Source organism: Cyprinus carpio, chromosome B4 (assembly GCF_018340385.1).
Source record: "Cyprinus carpio isolate SPL01 chromosome B4, ASM1834038v1, whole genome shotgun sequence".
In the NCBI taxonomy this organism is placed as follows: domain Eukaryota; kingdom Metazoa; phylum Chordata; class Actinopteri; order Cypriniformes; family Cyprinidae; genus Cyprinus; species Cyprinus carpio.
The window spans coordinates 7,768,722-7,784,068 of NC_056600.1; the positions used below are offsets into that span (position 1 = coordinate 7,768,722).

The 15,347-nt window shown below is 36.7% G+C and overlaps 1 protein-coding gene across 1 annotated transcript in view; it reads left to right on the plus strand.

Annotated features, from left to right (window-relative positions):
• The window catches only part of LOC109075846 (potassium voltage-gated channel subfamily D member 2-like), a 115,256-nt gene extending 99,919 nt beyond the window's left edge, over positions 1 to 15,337 (plus strand). The window contains exons 3-7 of the mRNA XM_042721830.1: positions 2,738 to 2,900; positions 6,366 to 6,465; positions 9,037 to 9,131; positions 10,386 to 10,627; positions 12,913 to 15,337. Coding sequence (XP_042577764.1) covers positions 2,738 to 2,900; positions 6,366 to 6,465; positions 9,037 to 9,131; positions 10,386 to 10,627; positions 12,913 to 13,093 — 781 coding nt within the window. The 3' untranslated portion in view covers positions 13,094 to 15,337. The remainder of the gene's footprint in view (positions 1 to 2,737; positions 2,901 to 6,365; positions 6,466 to 9,036; positions 9,132 to 10,385; positions 10,628 to 12,912) is intronic.
• The last annotated feature ends 10 nt before the right edge of the window (positions 15,338 to 15,347 follow it).

The window sequence follows — 15,347 nt, forward strand, 5'->3', positions numbered from 1 at the left end:
TCACTGGCATATTACAGGCGTTTAATTGGAGAAGTCGACTCGGTGCCATCCGTAATTATGGTTCAGTCTTTCGAGCCTTTGTTGCATCGGGCCCCTTGAGCTCATATTCTCATTGCCGTAATTCAATTAGATCCTTCACTTAGAGCACGGAAGCCTCTCAGCGCCGTCACGGCACACTATATGCAGCTTTCAGAAATGCATAACTTTATTTTTTTCTTTTTAAATCATAACACATGTCCATTGAGAAGAAATCTGTGCAGGTGGAAATTAATCCAGAGCTCTATTCTGCATTTAAGACCACACTGATCCTTGTAGCCCATATACATATCCATGATGTCTATTCAGTATATGCTTTTTCCTTTTAAAGTGACATTTTAAAGAATGTTTGTCTGTGGGGTCCATACAAATTTCATTGTATATAGCATAAATAAAACCATTTTTGGTAAGTGCATTTTATATATAATATAACATTATATCTTATCATTGCAACTGTCTTTCACAATTTTGACTTAAAGTTTTTTGTGATTGCGACATTCTCATAAATGTAACATCACTGTCATAATAGCAATTTTTTATCTCATGATTTCAACTTTATATCTCATAATTTGACTACATAACTCAACATAACTTACAATTTTGTAAGTGCAACATTATTCTAATTAAATGCAACCAACAGTCATACAGGTTTGCAACGACACAAGGATGAGTGAATGATGACTATTTTGGGGTGAACTGTGCCTTTAAGATATTTTCACTGTTGTTATTCAGTTGTTTGTACACAAATATAAATCTTCAGCTACTTAAAATGGAGCACAGTGTATTCCAGATGAGGATGTGAATATGTATGCGTGCTTGCTGGGTAATTCTGAACTGTTTTACATTCAGGTAAGGTGTAGCTAATGTAGTCAGAATTCTTTTTGAGGGCAAATAGTCAGACCTGATTCTTCAAGAAATGAAAGATGGAGGTCGTGGCTCCTGTTGATGCCCTTGAACATTTTATATCACTTCAGATGTTAAAATTCCAGTCATAACAAAACCATTTTGATAAAAAATGTGTTGTTAGACAGAAAAAATACAGTGGTGGTGCTTTGATATTTAGGCCTATCATGGCCTGGTACTGAATAATTGATAAAAGCATGAATATATGTAAATGTCCTTCAAAGAATACAATGGTTTTGCCATGGTACAAGTCTAAAAACATGGTAATATCATGGTACAAGTGCAACTTGTAGTTGACAGATTTTGGACTGATGAGATAAACAAGGATTGTTATCATCTCCATTCTGTTGACTAATGACAGATCGTCTCCCGAATGCCAGTGACGGAGTTGGTTTGTCGCGCGTTGGCCTGCTTTAAAAAGATGAAGAGGAGGTGGTACAACAGAAGGGGAATGTGTGTTTGTTGGAATAAAAATGAAATCGTGTCAGTACTGTGCGTTCCCAAGACAGCATGTTCACATGAATGCCATTTTAGGACGACATTGTGAGGAATATGAGCGCTTTGGATCATTGTAATGGTTATTGTTTTAATGTAATTTTCTGTTGAGAGCTGGGAAAGTAGGTCAGAGAACTTGATCTCATAGCATGAAACATACATGCAGCTCTTCCCACCACATGCAAACAGTCATTTTTTAACATCAAGTTAAAAGTTTCAGGCTTTATAAGGAATAAAGCCCGGGGTCAAATGTAGAAGAAGGGAAAAAAAAGCTTTTCACCAAAATGGAGAGAGAATGTTTGTCCCATGCTATATGGTTCTCTAGTGCCCCCTAGTGCTGTTTCTTTTCACCAAACAAAATGACCTGAGCTGGTAAAAATGAAGGAGAGGTGTGTTGCTGACAAAAGCAAAAATTAAAAACCTGCTTGTAAAGATCAGAAATATTTAGGCATTTTTTTGCCTGAAATTATTATACAATCCAAAATACATTATAAAGCAATGACTTGAATACATATATTCTACGATGAAGATTTACAATTTTTTATTAAATTTTATTAAAATATTTATGAAAAATATTATTTATTAAAATTAATTTGATTTTTTTTTTTTTTTTTGAGGTTGAAAAAAGGCTTAAAAAGCTGCAAGTATAATAGTTTAGTAATATTTTTATATTTAAAAATGTGCAAATTTGTTTTATAAATATATTTGGAAAAACTAAATTAAAATTAGTGCTGTACTTATACATGCAAGAACTCATTTTGTTCTCATCTGACAATAAAATGAATTAATGAATAAATGATTGAATGAATGAGAAAGATCAGATGTTGTAACCTTTAATTGTATATATATATATATATTATTTTTATATATATTTTTTTTTATGTATTGGGAAAAAAAGGTTTAAAGAATAAAGAAAATGAAGAAAAAGATCCCAACCAAAAAATTAATAAATAAATAAATAAGGTTGTATAAACTGGTATTCATGATTAAAATAAATAAATAAATAAATAAATAAAAGACCATTAATGCTCTGATAATTTGATTACACATAAATAATAAACAGAACTTTAACATATACAGATAAGTCGTCAAAGTGTAAAAAGATTATAATAGTAATTTTTAGTTGATGGTTACACCACTTGAGGTTTTACGTGCAACATCTTTGTGTTTTTGTATTTCTTTCAACTATATATTTTAAAAAGATTTCTGGTTTCCATTGTTTGATTTGTCACTGAACCATTGCCACTGACCCCTATGTTCTGACTCTCTTTTTTCTCTCTCTCTCTTTTTTTATGTGCTACAGATATGGAGATATGGTTCCTAAGACCATCATAGGGAAGGTCTTTGGCTCTATTTGTTCTCTGAGTGGCGTGTTGGTGATCGCTCTTCCTGTCCCCGTCATTGTGTCCAATTTCAGTCGGATCTACCATCAAAGTCAGCGCGCAGAGAAGAGACGTGCCCAAAAGGTACCCAGCATGGGTCAACGGCCTCTGATCTCAGAGCTATACGGAGCTGGGCTCAAATGTAGATGTTCTCTTGAAATACAAGCAGGTCTGGCTGTGGCAAATAGATTAGACCCTGACAGGACCATGTACACACAAATACAGTAAAACAACCCTGGGATAGTATTTAATACAACTTGGCACAATGTGCTTGTGACTCAGATGCCTGCACGCTGAGTGGTATGTGTCTCTGTGGTATGTTAACTGCAGGTCTCTGTGGAACCATCATTTCTAGTGCATGCCCAGATCACATCCCGTACTTCAACACAGCAGACAGAAACACAAACACACAGCAACAAGACACACAGGCAGAGAAACTTTGAGAACAGCATATATATAGCGAAGAGAGCTATATATAGGAAGAGAGCGAGTCAGAATAGAAAAAAATAGAAAATGGCCACATACACACTGAAGTTTTCTGGTGTATTTAAAGGAATAGTTCACTCAAAAATCTAAATTAGCTGCAAATTTGCTCACTCTCAGGCAATTCAAGATTTAGATGGGTTTGTTTTTTTCTTCATCGGAAAAGATTGAGAGAAATTTAGCATTACATCACTTGCTCACTAATGGATATTCTGCAGTGAATGGGTGCCGTCAGAATGAGAATCCAGACAGCTGGTAAAAACGTCACAATAATCCTCAAGTAATTCACACAACTCCGGCCCATCAGTTATTGCCTTGTAAAGTGTAATCTGTGTGTTTGTAGAAAACAAATTCATCATTAAGGCATTTTTACTTCAAACTCTTGCTTCTGGCCAAAATATCAATCCATAATCCATAGCAACGCTGTCCTGAAAAAGCCCATCCGCTATTGTCCTCTCACATCAAAATCCACTGGTATAATTGTTTGAACTCATTCAGACAGTTCTCTCTTGTAAACAGGGGTTGATCTGTGCATATTTCTCTCCTGATTCAGATGGATTTTTCCACTGGAGAAAGAATGTTATGAATAGAAGACTTGTATTTTAGGCAGAAGCAATGGTTTGATGTGAAAAGTGTCTTGATGATGAATTTATTTCTTACAAACATGCTGTTTTTCACTTCATAAAATGTTAATTGATGGACTGGAGTTGTGTGGATTACTTGAGGATTATTGTGATGTTTTATCAACTCTCATTCTGACGGCACCCATTCACCGCAGAGGATCCATTGGTGAGCAAGTGATGTAATGTTAAATTTCTCCAAATCTGTTCTGATGAAGAAACACACTCATTTACTGTATGCCTTGGATGGCCTGAGGGATGGCTTTTTGAGGGAACTATTCCTTTAAAAGGAAATGTCCTCAAATTCATTTCATTGGGTTTGCTCTTATCGTAACTTTGATGTTTGAATAGGCAGCAAGTGGAATGCGGCTACGCTCCAAATCAGTGATGATGGAATTTGCATATCCTGATGCTTAGCTTCAGGATTATTTAAAAGAAATGATTCAATTAATTCTGAAACCTCAATTAATCTGATTACTTTAGCAATTAAATTTAAATGTAAGTTTTACAGCCCATCTGCACCTCGACTGCCATTATAATCAATGAAGCTGTCCACGCACACACTAATTTTATAGTCGATGCATTAGCCTGCGGTTTAGACATTTATTATGACAGGAGTGTTGTGATCTGTCATTACATCTGTCATGAGTATTCCTGCCGTAAATCATAATTTCATGTCAATATGGAAAACAGGAATCACTTCTGAACTTGCAGTAATTGACAGAGTGGATTAAACCTTTCTTGTTAGTGAAGGTTAGCTACATCTGTCTGTTTAGAAAACCACACTCAACTGTTTATGCTCGTAAGCCGTTTATACCAGTTTTGTACATAATATGCAATTATTTGGTCATCATCAAACTTATAAATGACGTAACTATGTGTACAGAACAAAATTAAACACTAAATAAGGAGTCACGACTGTTTTTAGCTACAGTGTGTATACGTGGCCAATGAGACCAGGCACAGGAAGAACAGATGCTGTGTTCTGTAGCCGGTTCTCCTCTGGGGGTGATCAGAATACGCAGACATTGTGACATCACATCATATCTCATTAGATGAGTGTCTTCTCTTAATTTAGCTGTTCGACTCCAGCCACCCCATGGGAGACATAAACAGTTTAGTTTAGATATCCCACTCCCCTGCGCGCACACACACACATACACACACACACACAGACACAGATAAACAGTACAACCAGTCCACCCAAGATCAACAGTCTGTTTTTTCAGTTAACTAGGACTGAGAATAAGAGCAGGAGAGGGAGAAGTGAGAAAGGATATTAGGCTTGTAACAATACCAAAATTTCAGTTGTCGATACCAGTACCATTTAAATGTTTTAATATTTAGGCAAAAATTTAAATATATATTTTTAAAAATGTTCATATTTTAATGATTAAAATTATTTAATTATTGATTTTAATAATTATTTATAGCTAAAGATCTGATATTTTGACACAAATGCAGGTTTTTGATCCGACAATTTATGTGGAGATATAAAGAGAAAAGCCTGAAAAGACTGAAAATCAAGAATGAAAAACTTTGCCTTGAGTAATTTGACAATCTTTTAATTTCATTTTATCAGTTTATCTACTAATAAGTACGCTGTTTTATTATTTTATGGTATTATAGTAAGATTTGGGTATTTATTTATTTATTTATCTTAAGAAAAAGCCTCTTATTCTCACCAAGGCTGCATTTATTTGATCAAAATACAGTAAAAACTTAAATATTGTGAAATATTATTACAATTTTAAAATGAATGTTTTCTATTTATATATTTTAAAATGTAATTTATTCCAAATCTGAATTTTCAGCATTGTTACTCCAGTATTCAGTGTCACATGATTCTTAAGAAATCATTCTAATAGGCTGATCACGATTAATCACATCCAAAATAAAAGTTTTGTTTACATAATATATGTGTGTATACTGTGTATATTTATTATGTATATATAAATACACACACATGCATGTATATATTTAAGAAGAATATGTTATGTTTATATATTAAATATATTTATATATAATATAAAATATAAGAATATAAATATATAAATACATACACAATTAAAAAATAAATAAATATAAAAAACAAAATATAAAATTAAAATATACATAATAAATATACCCTGTACACATACATATATTATGTAAACAAAACTTTTATTTTGGATGTGATTAATCGTGATTAATCATTTGACAGCCCTAATATAAACCCATCTACATTTGGAAAGACTGGTATTGTTACAATTAAAAAAAAAAAAAAAATTATTGTAGTACCAAAGCTCTTTTGAAATCCCCTTTTAGAGAGGAACACATTGCCATTCTTCATGTCAGATATGAGCATGCAAACCTCCAGTCACACCACGATCACATTCACACTCACATTGACCACGAGAAGAGGAAGTGTTAGGCTAAACGCCCGTGTGTTTGTCCACCTGAACAGAAAACCAGGCTTGCTAGAATTCATGCGGCGAAGAGCGGTGGCGCTAACGCTTATTTGCAGTACAAACGCAATGGAATGCTGGCAGAAGCGGAGGAGGAGGTAACTGTGGAAACCAAGTCGCCGGGGTCTCTTTTAATGGAACGTGACATGATGGGCTGGTGCATGTGAACCCCTCTTCCCCCAGGGGGCCGGGGTCCAGCAGGGCTGCTGTCCCCATTCAACGCTTCCGTGGTGTTCCTCTAACTCTCTCTCTCTGTCTTTCGCTCTTTCTCACGCCTAGACTGGGTGCACCGGCACCTCTTCCTGGTGGCTGGTCATGAGACAATAATCGTGTGACCTCTTATCCAATGGCAGTGCGGTGCATGCGGCTTGGCCTTGTGGGGGCCACGGCCATCCGCCCCAGTACCAACGGGGCCCCCCCTGTTTTTTACTGCAACCCTTTTCTCCATCTCTCAACTACTTTGCTTTTGGGTTTATTACCTTTTGTATTTTGTCTACTTGTTGTTTTAACTGCATTTTTCGACAACTACTACTCTTGTGCTCCATGCATTTTTTTAACATGCATTTTTGAGTGATTTTCTCACGGCTGTCCGGACTGGCCTGTGCTCGTTCTCTATCTCTCTGTCTTCATGACATCATCAGAACACATCACATGGAGGAATGAAACTGTCTGAGCTGCATGTTATTGTTTGGCCAACATCTAAATGTGAGGCGGGGTTTAATGTGAGGCAGAGACCACAGGGCGTCAATCCAGTGCCTGTTGACCATACGCGGGCTCTCGATAAATAGCGCCCTAGTCCAGGGGTGTTCCATACTGCTCCTAAAAGGCCACTATCCTGCAAAATTTAGCTCCAATCCAATACGCCTGAACCAGCTAATTAAAGGGTTAGTTCACCCAAAAATGAAAATTCTGTCACTAATTACTCACCCTCATGTCGTTCCAAACATATAAGACCTTCGTTCATCTTCGGAACACAAATTAGGATATTTTTAATGAAATCCAAGAGCTTTCTGACCCTCCATAGACAGCAAGGAAATTATCATGTTCAAGGCCCTGAAACATAGTAAGGACATTGTTAAAATAATCCCTGTGACATCAGTGGTTCAACCATAATTTTAAAAAGCTACGAGAATGTTTTGTGTGCAAAGAAAACAAAGATAAAGACTTTATTCAACAATTCTTCTCTTCCATGTCAGCTTCCTCCGCCATTCATGAGAGTACCACAACACATTTGTGTGATGCTGCTGACGCAGGAGCCAGCATTCTAACATAGAAACATGTATCGTTGTACTGTCAATAATGAAGAGAAGAAATCATTGAATAAAGTCGTTATTTTTGTTTTCTTTGCACACAAAAAGTATTATCGTAGCTTCATAAAATTAAGGTTGAACCACTGATGTCACATGGACTATTTTAACAATGTCCTTGCTACATTTCTGGGCCTTGAACGTGGCAGTTCCCTTGCTGTTTAATGCAGGGTCAGAAAGCTCTCGGATTTCATCAAAAATATCTTAATTTGTGTTCTGAAGATGAACAAAGGTCTTACATGCTTGAAATGACACAAGGGTGAGTAATTAATGTTATAAGTTTTATTTATGGGCAAACTAACCCTTTAATGGTGACATCCGAAATCCCATACTTCCCTACTATAGAGTAGGCGAAAACAGATTGTGAAAAGAGTCCGAATTCTGAAGATGTCTGAATTGACAATATTTATTAAAAAAGTTTCCAGACGACCTACTACTTCCACCAAGATTCTGAAGTGCGTATCCAGTGGACACTATAGTATCCCATGAGGGATCCCTTGTTGTAATTGCAAACACGTTCTGGGTTGAGGGGTGGTGTTTCCCCCAAGTTGAACTTACTTTTGTTTCGATCCTCTCTGATCAGGGCGCTTGGAATTGTCCTAACCTTGCCCCTGTTATGGAGCCTCTGTTCATACTATATAGAAGAGGCATTCACAACTCTGCCACTCGAGGTCCATTTTCCTGCAGAGTTTAGCTCCAACCTTGATCAAATTCCCCTAAACAAGTTAATCAAGGTCTTCAGAATTACTAGACAGTTACAGGCAGGTGAGTTTGATCAAGGTTGGCACTAAACTCCGCAGCAAAGTGCAAAGAACTACCTACTCAGAGAGTATATGATTTCGGAGCCAGCCATGGTCTTCAAGATTACTAGAAACTTCCAGGCAAATACGTTGGAGCTAAACTATGCAGGACATTGGCCCTCCAGAAGCAGGATTGTGCTCTCTTGCTCTAGTCGTCTGGTCACTGCGTCATGCTGATTCATTAGGGCTCTAGTGAGTTTGGGTATGGTGGCCGTCATGGTTCAAATACAGAAGACGTGTAACTTTACCACATACTTTTTTCCAATAATTAGTATCTCCTTAATATAAGTTTAGTAGCCATTGATGCACACAGAATACTCTTGTTCCTGTTGTCCACTGTTTTTGAACCAAGAGCCATTCACCAAGGTTGTGATGTTGAGAGAACAGGACGTGGCAGTGACCTAGAGCCTACTGTTGTCACAATGAACTAGCCAAACATTCTTCAAGATTGTATCAATGTTGCTAGACCATTGTGAGAATTCGGGCCTTGCTGTCTTGTCTTTTCTCTCAGTTTCTTTCTGCGCCGATAGGTTGATAAGCTGTTTTTTCTGTTTCTCCAATAGCATCAAAACAGGCCGGCCAAGCTTTGGTATGTAAGTCCAACCCCACTTTTGAGACCCAGCATCACCATCTTCTGCACTGCTTGGAGAAAACCACGGTAAGAACCTCTGGAGAAAACTTTACACATAACTGGAAGCTGTTCTCAGCAATCTAGCTTTGGCATAACTTGATATCATTGATATACAGGTGTCCTAGGAAGCATGCTAAGCACATCTGTAAAAAACATTATGAGGTTCTTCTACAATTTCTCAGCTGTTTTCTTTAGTACCTTCAATAGCTACCTTCAATAGGTTCAGCGGTTACAGATCAGGTGTCCGTATCGACTGTGTTTAGACTGATAGTTCACACAAAAATGAAAATTGTGTTAGCATTTATTCAGCTGCATGTTGGATCACAAAAGGAGAAAGGTTTGTCAGAATGTCCCAGGTGCAAGAACTGCAGAGCTCCCAAGGAAAGCACCATAAAAGTATTTAATACTTTCTAGTGCAATTTTCAAGGTTTTTCTTAAACAAAAAGGCCACGTTTTCTAAAAATAGCTTTGTGCGAGGAACAGCCTGAGTCGTTATTAGCTGCAGAACCTGGTATGATATGATGGCTTATAAAATGATAACCATAACTGACATTAATTGTGTTTTGTGTGTGTGTCATATTTGAATTAAACTTCATCTGAGAACTCTGGCAGAAGGAAAAATAAGGGTGAAAGTGGACAAAATTTGTATTTTTGTCTATACCCTTTAACATTAACCAGTACTAGACTTATTCTGCCCCTCAGTGCTTGTGGGTTTTCCACAAATAAGTGCAGTTTTTCTCTCAAGAGAAATCATTAGTCAGACACTGGCAGGAAAATGACAGCCACTGTTGTCCCCTGCCAGCTAGACTCATGACAGTCTAGAGAACAGACTGTGACCCGCTCTGGCTTTCCTAGGGCACTTGACTCAAAACATTTGAAAGGAAATTTCCAGTGTCCTGCTGAGAAAGCAGGACTCTTTGAGAAACAGCAAAAGCTACAGTGAATCTGGATTAATGGACTCATCTGATGATTTTTTGACTGGCTTGCGTTATTAAATGCCTAATATTTGTTATACAGAGACAAATCTAATTAAGATTTACTATTATTTTTTAAGTTCCTGTCAGCACTTATTGACACTGATAATTAATTTTGGCAAAGCAGTAAAATATTAAAAACTATATGCATACAGTGGACTTCTGAAATGTCTTTAATTATTCTGAATGAGAAACTATTTCTTTATTAATAAATTATAAAATATAATGATCATTTAATATAATAATCAAATGCAGAAATCAGACCTTAAAGTGATAAATAATTCATGTTTCTTTCTCTCTCTCTTAGAATCATGAGTTTGTAGATGAGCAAACTTATGAGACGAGCTGTATGGAGGTTTCCCTTGCGAAGCCATCCATGTCCCGTTCCTCCTCGATGTCCTCCTCTCCACACGGACTGTCCTCCTGCTGCACACGCAGAAACAAGCGCAAGAGCTTCAATGTCCCCAATTCCAACATGGTTGCCGGCCGCAGGGGCAGCATACAGGAGCTCAGCACCATCCAGATCAGAGAGAGACCAATGAGCAACAGGTGCTCTCACAGCACTCATGCACACTTACACACACATAAGGAGAAGGAATATGTTGATATATTGGCTGGGGTCTGAATATAGATGAGTCAGAGCTGTGTCTTATTTAGAAGTGTTTATAATACTGACTATATTAAGAAGGTGAGTTTTTCCAGAGGGGTTTGGAGTAGGGTTTTGTGTAGTTCTTATAATCTAGAATGTATTTGTAATATTAAGTTTATAAGGCATAGTATACAATACATAGTACAAAGAATGTAGAATGCATATTAGAGCATAGATTTAGTATGCATATATGAGGGATACATTGTGTTATGCATAATATGCAGTATGTACTGCATGTTATTTAGAATGCAAATGTAAAAGTTAAGTATGCAGTGCATGGTATTTTGCATGCATATGTAAAATCCAGTAATTGTGTGTAGTGCACATAATCAAGAATGCATATATAGAATATAGTGCATAATGCATACTGTGCTGCATGATGTAATTTGCACATGTATAATGAATAGTACGGAATATCTAGTGCATAGTACATAGAATAGTTAGTGCATAGATTTATTATGCATATGTAGATTACGTGTAATGAATTCTGTAAATACTGCACTATATTCTGCACTACTGTAAATTATGCATTCTATATAGTATGCATAATTAATCAATGCGCTAGTATGCATTCTCCGTCTACATACATGTGCAAACTACATCATATGCACTACAGTACATCCTGCATAGTATGTATTATACACCATATTCTATATAGATTGCATGCACTGCTCACTATGCACTACTTTACATACTATGCAGTATGTAGTATATTGTAGTATCTAAATATATGAAATATAGTGTGTAATGCATAGTGTGTAGTGTATAAAGTTTAGTATGCAGTGTTTAGTGCATAATATCTAGTATATATGATCAAGGGCATAGGTTTGCTATTGACATTGATGATTCTGAAAGAATGCTGCTGTTGTTATAATAACGAACACAACTTTCACATGCATCTGATTGACAGATAAACCGCACACATTCATTTCAGTGTTTTTTTTGTTTTTTATTTTGTGAATATTTCAGCTAACAGTTTGCATTGTACATTCAGCTGAACAACATTCTACTCACATGGTTTTCCATAAAATCGTATTATATTTGTTCCAAATTATGCTAGGCTGGAAGATATGTCAATATGCTTTATATAGAGAGCTAATAATAGCTATGTATTGTGCTTTCTCTTTCCATTTGCTCTGTTTTATCAAACACTGTACTTCAAACTCATCAATGCAACTTTGTTAATTGCTGAAGTGAGCTTTTATATTAACTGTTGTGGACTGCTGTCCTGAACTGGGTGCGATACCTGTGAATTGTTCTAAACGTGGCTGCGCTTCTCCTCCGGTGTGCGCCTACGTTCTAACGTATTCACTTTAACTTCTTAGGTAATATCAATGGTATGACGTTTCGGATGAGTCAGAAAAATGACAAAAACATACATACATTTAAATGTTTGATCAAACTATTGCTAGGGGCAGTTTGGTGGTCACTGGATATTGGTAGGGACATGTCCCTGGCGTCCCCCCATAATTCTACCCCCTGTAAATGATTAATGCAAAGTATTAGTGAACATATGTAAAATATAATGTGTTTATTTATTATTTATTATTTATTCTAAATGGAGCCGGGGTGGAGTTATGAGGTCAATTTGAGGATCCAATGGCATTACGGAGGTTTAGTTACATGCTTCTTTAAATGCTTTTCATTGGTTAAATATTTGTAAAACCTAAAATAGACATGATGATAACCAATAGTACTGATTTATAATAATAATAACAAAATATAATAGAGATTGAAGTTTTTAATAATTTTCCACGGCACACTAGCGTGCCACGGCACAGTGGTTGGGAAACACTGTATTAGAGCACAGAATTACTATGCATAATGTTTAGTATGCAGTGTATAGAATTTAGTATTCATAATATGTAAAATACAGTATGTGAAGCATAGAGTGTAATGCATATGGAATGCAGTGTATAGTGTAGTATGCATTATAATTCCTGTTTAACACATAGTGTGTAAAGTGTGGTGTGTTTTATGCAGGTTCTCTGTATATCTGGGTTGTTCTCATAGTGATTCATGCTGCTGGAATCCTGTAAAGCTCTGGTTGTGACCCTCCCCCTCCCCCCTCATGCCAGCATACTCTGGGAACGCTATCATGATCCCTCCAACAGCTGGCGGAATTTGCCCATCAGCTGGATTGTATTCTCATCCGCCTTCTCTCTCCCTCTCTTTTCCAACACAGCCGCTCCAGTCTCAATGCCAAGTTTGAGGAGACAGTACCCCTGAATTCGGAAGAGCAGTCCTACATCACTGCCGCTGTCATCAGCATGCCCACCCCGCCCGTGACCACGCCTGAGGGCGGAGACTCGTCCAGCTCGCACAACTTCTTGCAAAGCAACATTGTCAGGGTGTCTGCATTATAGACCGCCGTGACCATTAGCCATTTTATTTAGCAAGTGGATGCTGGAGCGGAAAAAAGGATCAACGAAGCCCCCTAGTGTAGTGGAGGAGGCATTGCAGCAGGATGGGCCATAGCTGGACCTTTTTTTTTATCAGCTCCCGCCCAGAGCTCTCAGTCTCTGTGAGCTCCATCAGCTCCACCTCTAGGCCCATAAGTCATGTGACTCACGCTGGGGTCCAATAGGCTTTCACTCACCCCGTAGAGGAAAACAATGACCAGTGGTTGTTATGGCTTCTATAATTTTTCAGTATTGTGAGTCTTTGAATCTGTTGTCTTTAATCTGATGGGATTGCCATTCGATTTTGGGATGAATAAGGAGTGTACCAGCAGGGGCGGGATTTTAAAAACTTTTAGACAGCTATACACACACTTTTGATACTTCAAAGTAAAGCTGGGCTCTACTAGAGTGTGCGGTCGGATGCTTTTGCGTGTGTGAGTGTGTGATCGAGACCGATCTCTTGCATGTTTTGCGTAAGTCTTTGTCCTTTTTCAATTCGGCATGAGCAATAAGGATTGGCTCTTTCTGTCAGAATGTGTGCTTTTTACTTTTGCCTAGTTATAGATCTTTCCAACCCAACAAGTGTGTGAAAACAGCTGTTTTGAGAGACTGACCTGTTGATAATATCCTGTCTCGCACTCTCTCTTGTCCCACCCATGTTGCGTTCACTCCTTGCCTGGCCTAATGAGATGTTTGTTATCCTTCTGTTTTTTTGTTTTTTTTTTTGGTGGAAAAAGCTTAACAGAAAAGGAAACTCCTTTTGTGTTTTAATATATCAGACTTTCTCAAACTGACAGTGGAGGCTTGTGGACTTGAGCTCTAATACTAGCCATTCCGTTTTATACTCCAAAGTTTGCGAGTTAACTGTGAAAAGAAAAATAACGTGCTTATTTATTATATTCGTTAAAATTAATGTGCATGTTGTCGTACACATGGTGAAACGGGCCAGCGTGGACCAGAGCATAGAGCCCGTCCAGGACATTTTTTTCAAGTTCTTTCTTTTTTGTCCCTCCCTTTAAAGATGTACTTTTATCAGCAAACATTCTAAATTCTGACTATTATTTATGGATAATGGCATCAAGTTGAGAGTCATCCAGTCAGATTCTTAGTACTGTTTTGGAGATTATTATATCATTGTGATCAGCAGCACTTAAAACGTGAATCTCACAAAGTCACGTTCAGTTTTATTTCACTCCGAAATTAAAAGAGAATAAATTATACTTTGCTTGTTTTAAAAATAATATTAAAAACATTTTAATGATAATTAAGCACACTCCACTCCATGCAAATTCTCATTACCATAATCTTTTTTGTATTCTCATTCTCAATGGTGATTTCGTTACTGTAATACAGTATTTTAAAAGCAAATATATAATGCTTCAGAATGATTGTAAAAATACTTTAGAAATGTAAATTGTAATGATTTATTGAAATGAATTAATGAATTTAATTAATGAATTGCTCAATACACACACAAACACACACACCACTGCCCTCCTGCTCAATGCCTGCACCCATTCTTGCTTTACCATGCGACTTATGCAACAAGATTCTTTTTGTAAAGATATGCTTTGTATTAAAAGGGTTACACGGGGAATAGAATCTCACAAATGCATATTTTTAAAACTCAAATGGTGTTGATTATATATTATAAATGTATTTCAGTTGTAAAATACAAAAAAGAAAAGATGAAAACAGATAACTATGAGAGAGTGTTGCTAGTGCACCTGTGCTGTAAATTTGTTCTTCGGTGTAGTGAAATTTATTACAATTTCTTATTTTCTCCTAATTTCAATGGACAGAAAATGTAATGTCTCACATTTTACTTTCTAAATCAACAACCGCAAAGGCTGGACCATCTGTTTAGGTTTGGAGATTTGATTTAATTTTTTCCTGTTTGGAGTGTATGCGCTCACAGACTCTCAGAGAACTTGTTTTTCTTTTTCTTTTTTCTTCTTCCTCTTTTTTTCGGGATTGACAAAGGACTATTAAAGCAGACTTCCTGTTTGTGATATAATGTACATTTAAATGACTACCAGGTGACGACGGTCCTTTGGAATTTGTTACAGCTTGTGTTATGGACATTAAAATATATGAATTATTGATAAACAATGAAAAAAAAAATACAAACCAGTTGTTTAGTCCGGTGCAGTGTCTATGAATAAATAGAATTAATTCATTGTCCTATTAAAATACAGATAAAAAAGACAATAGTGTT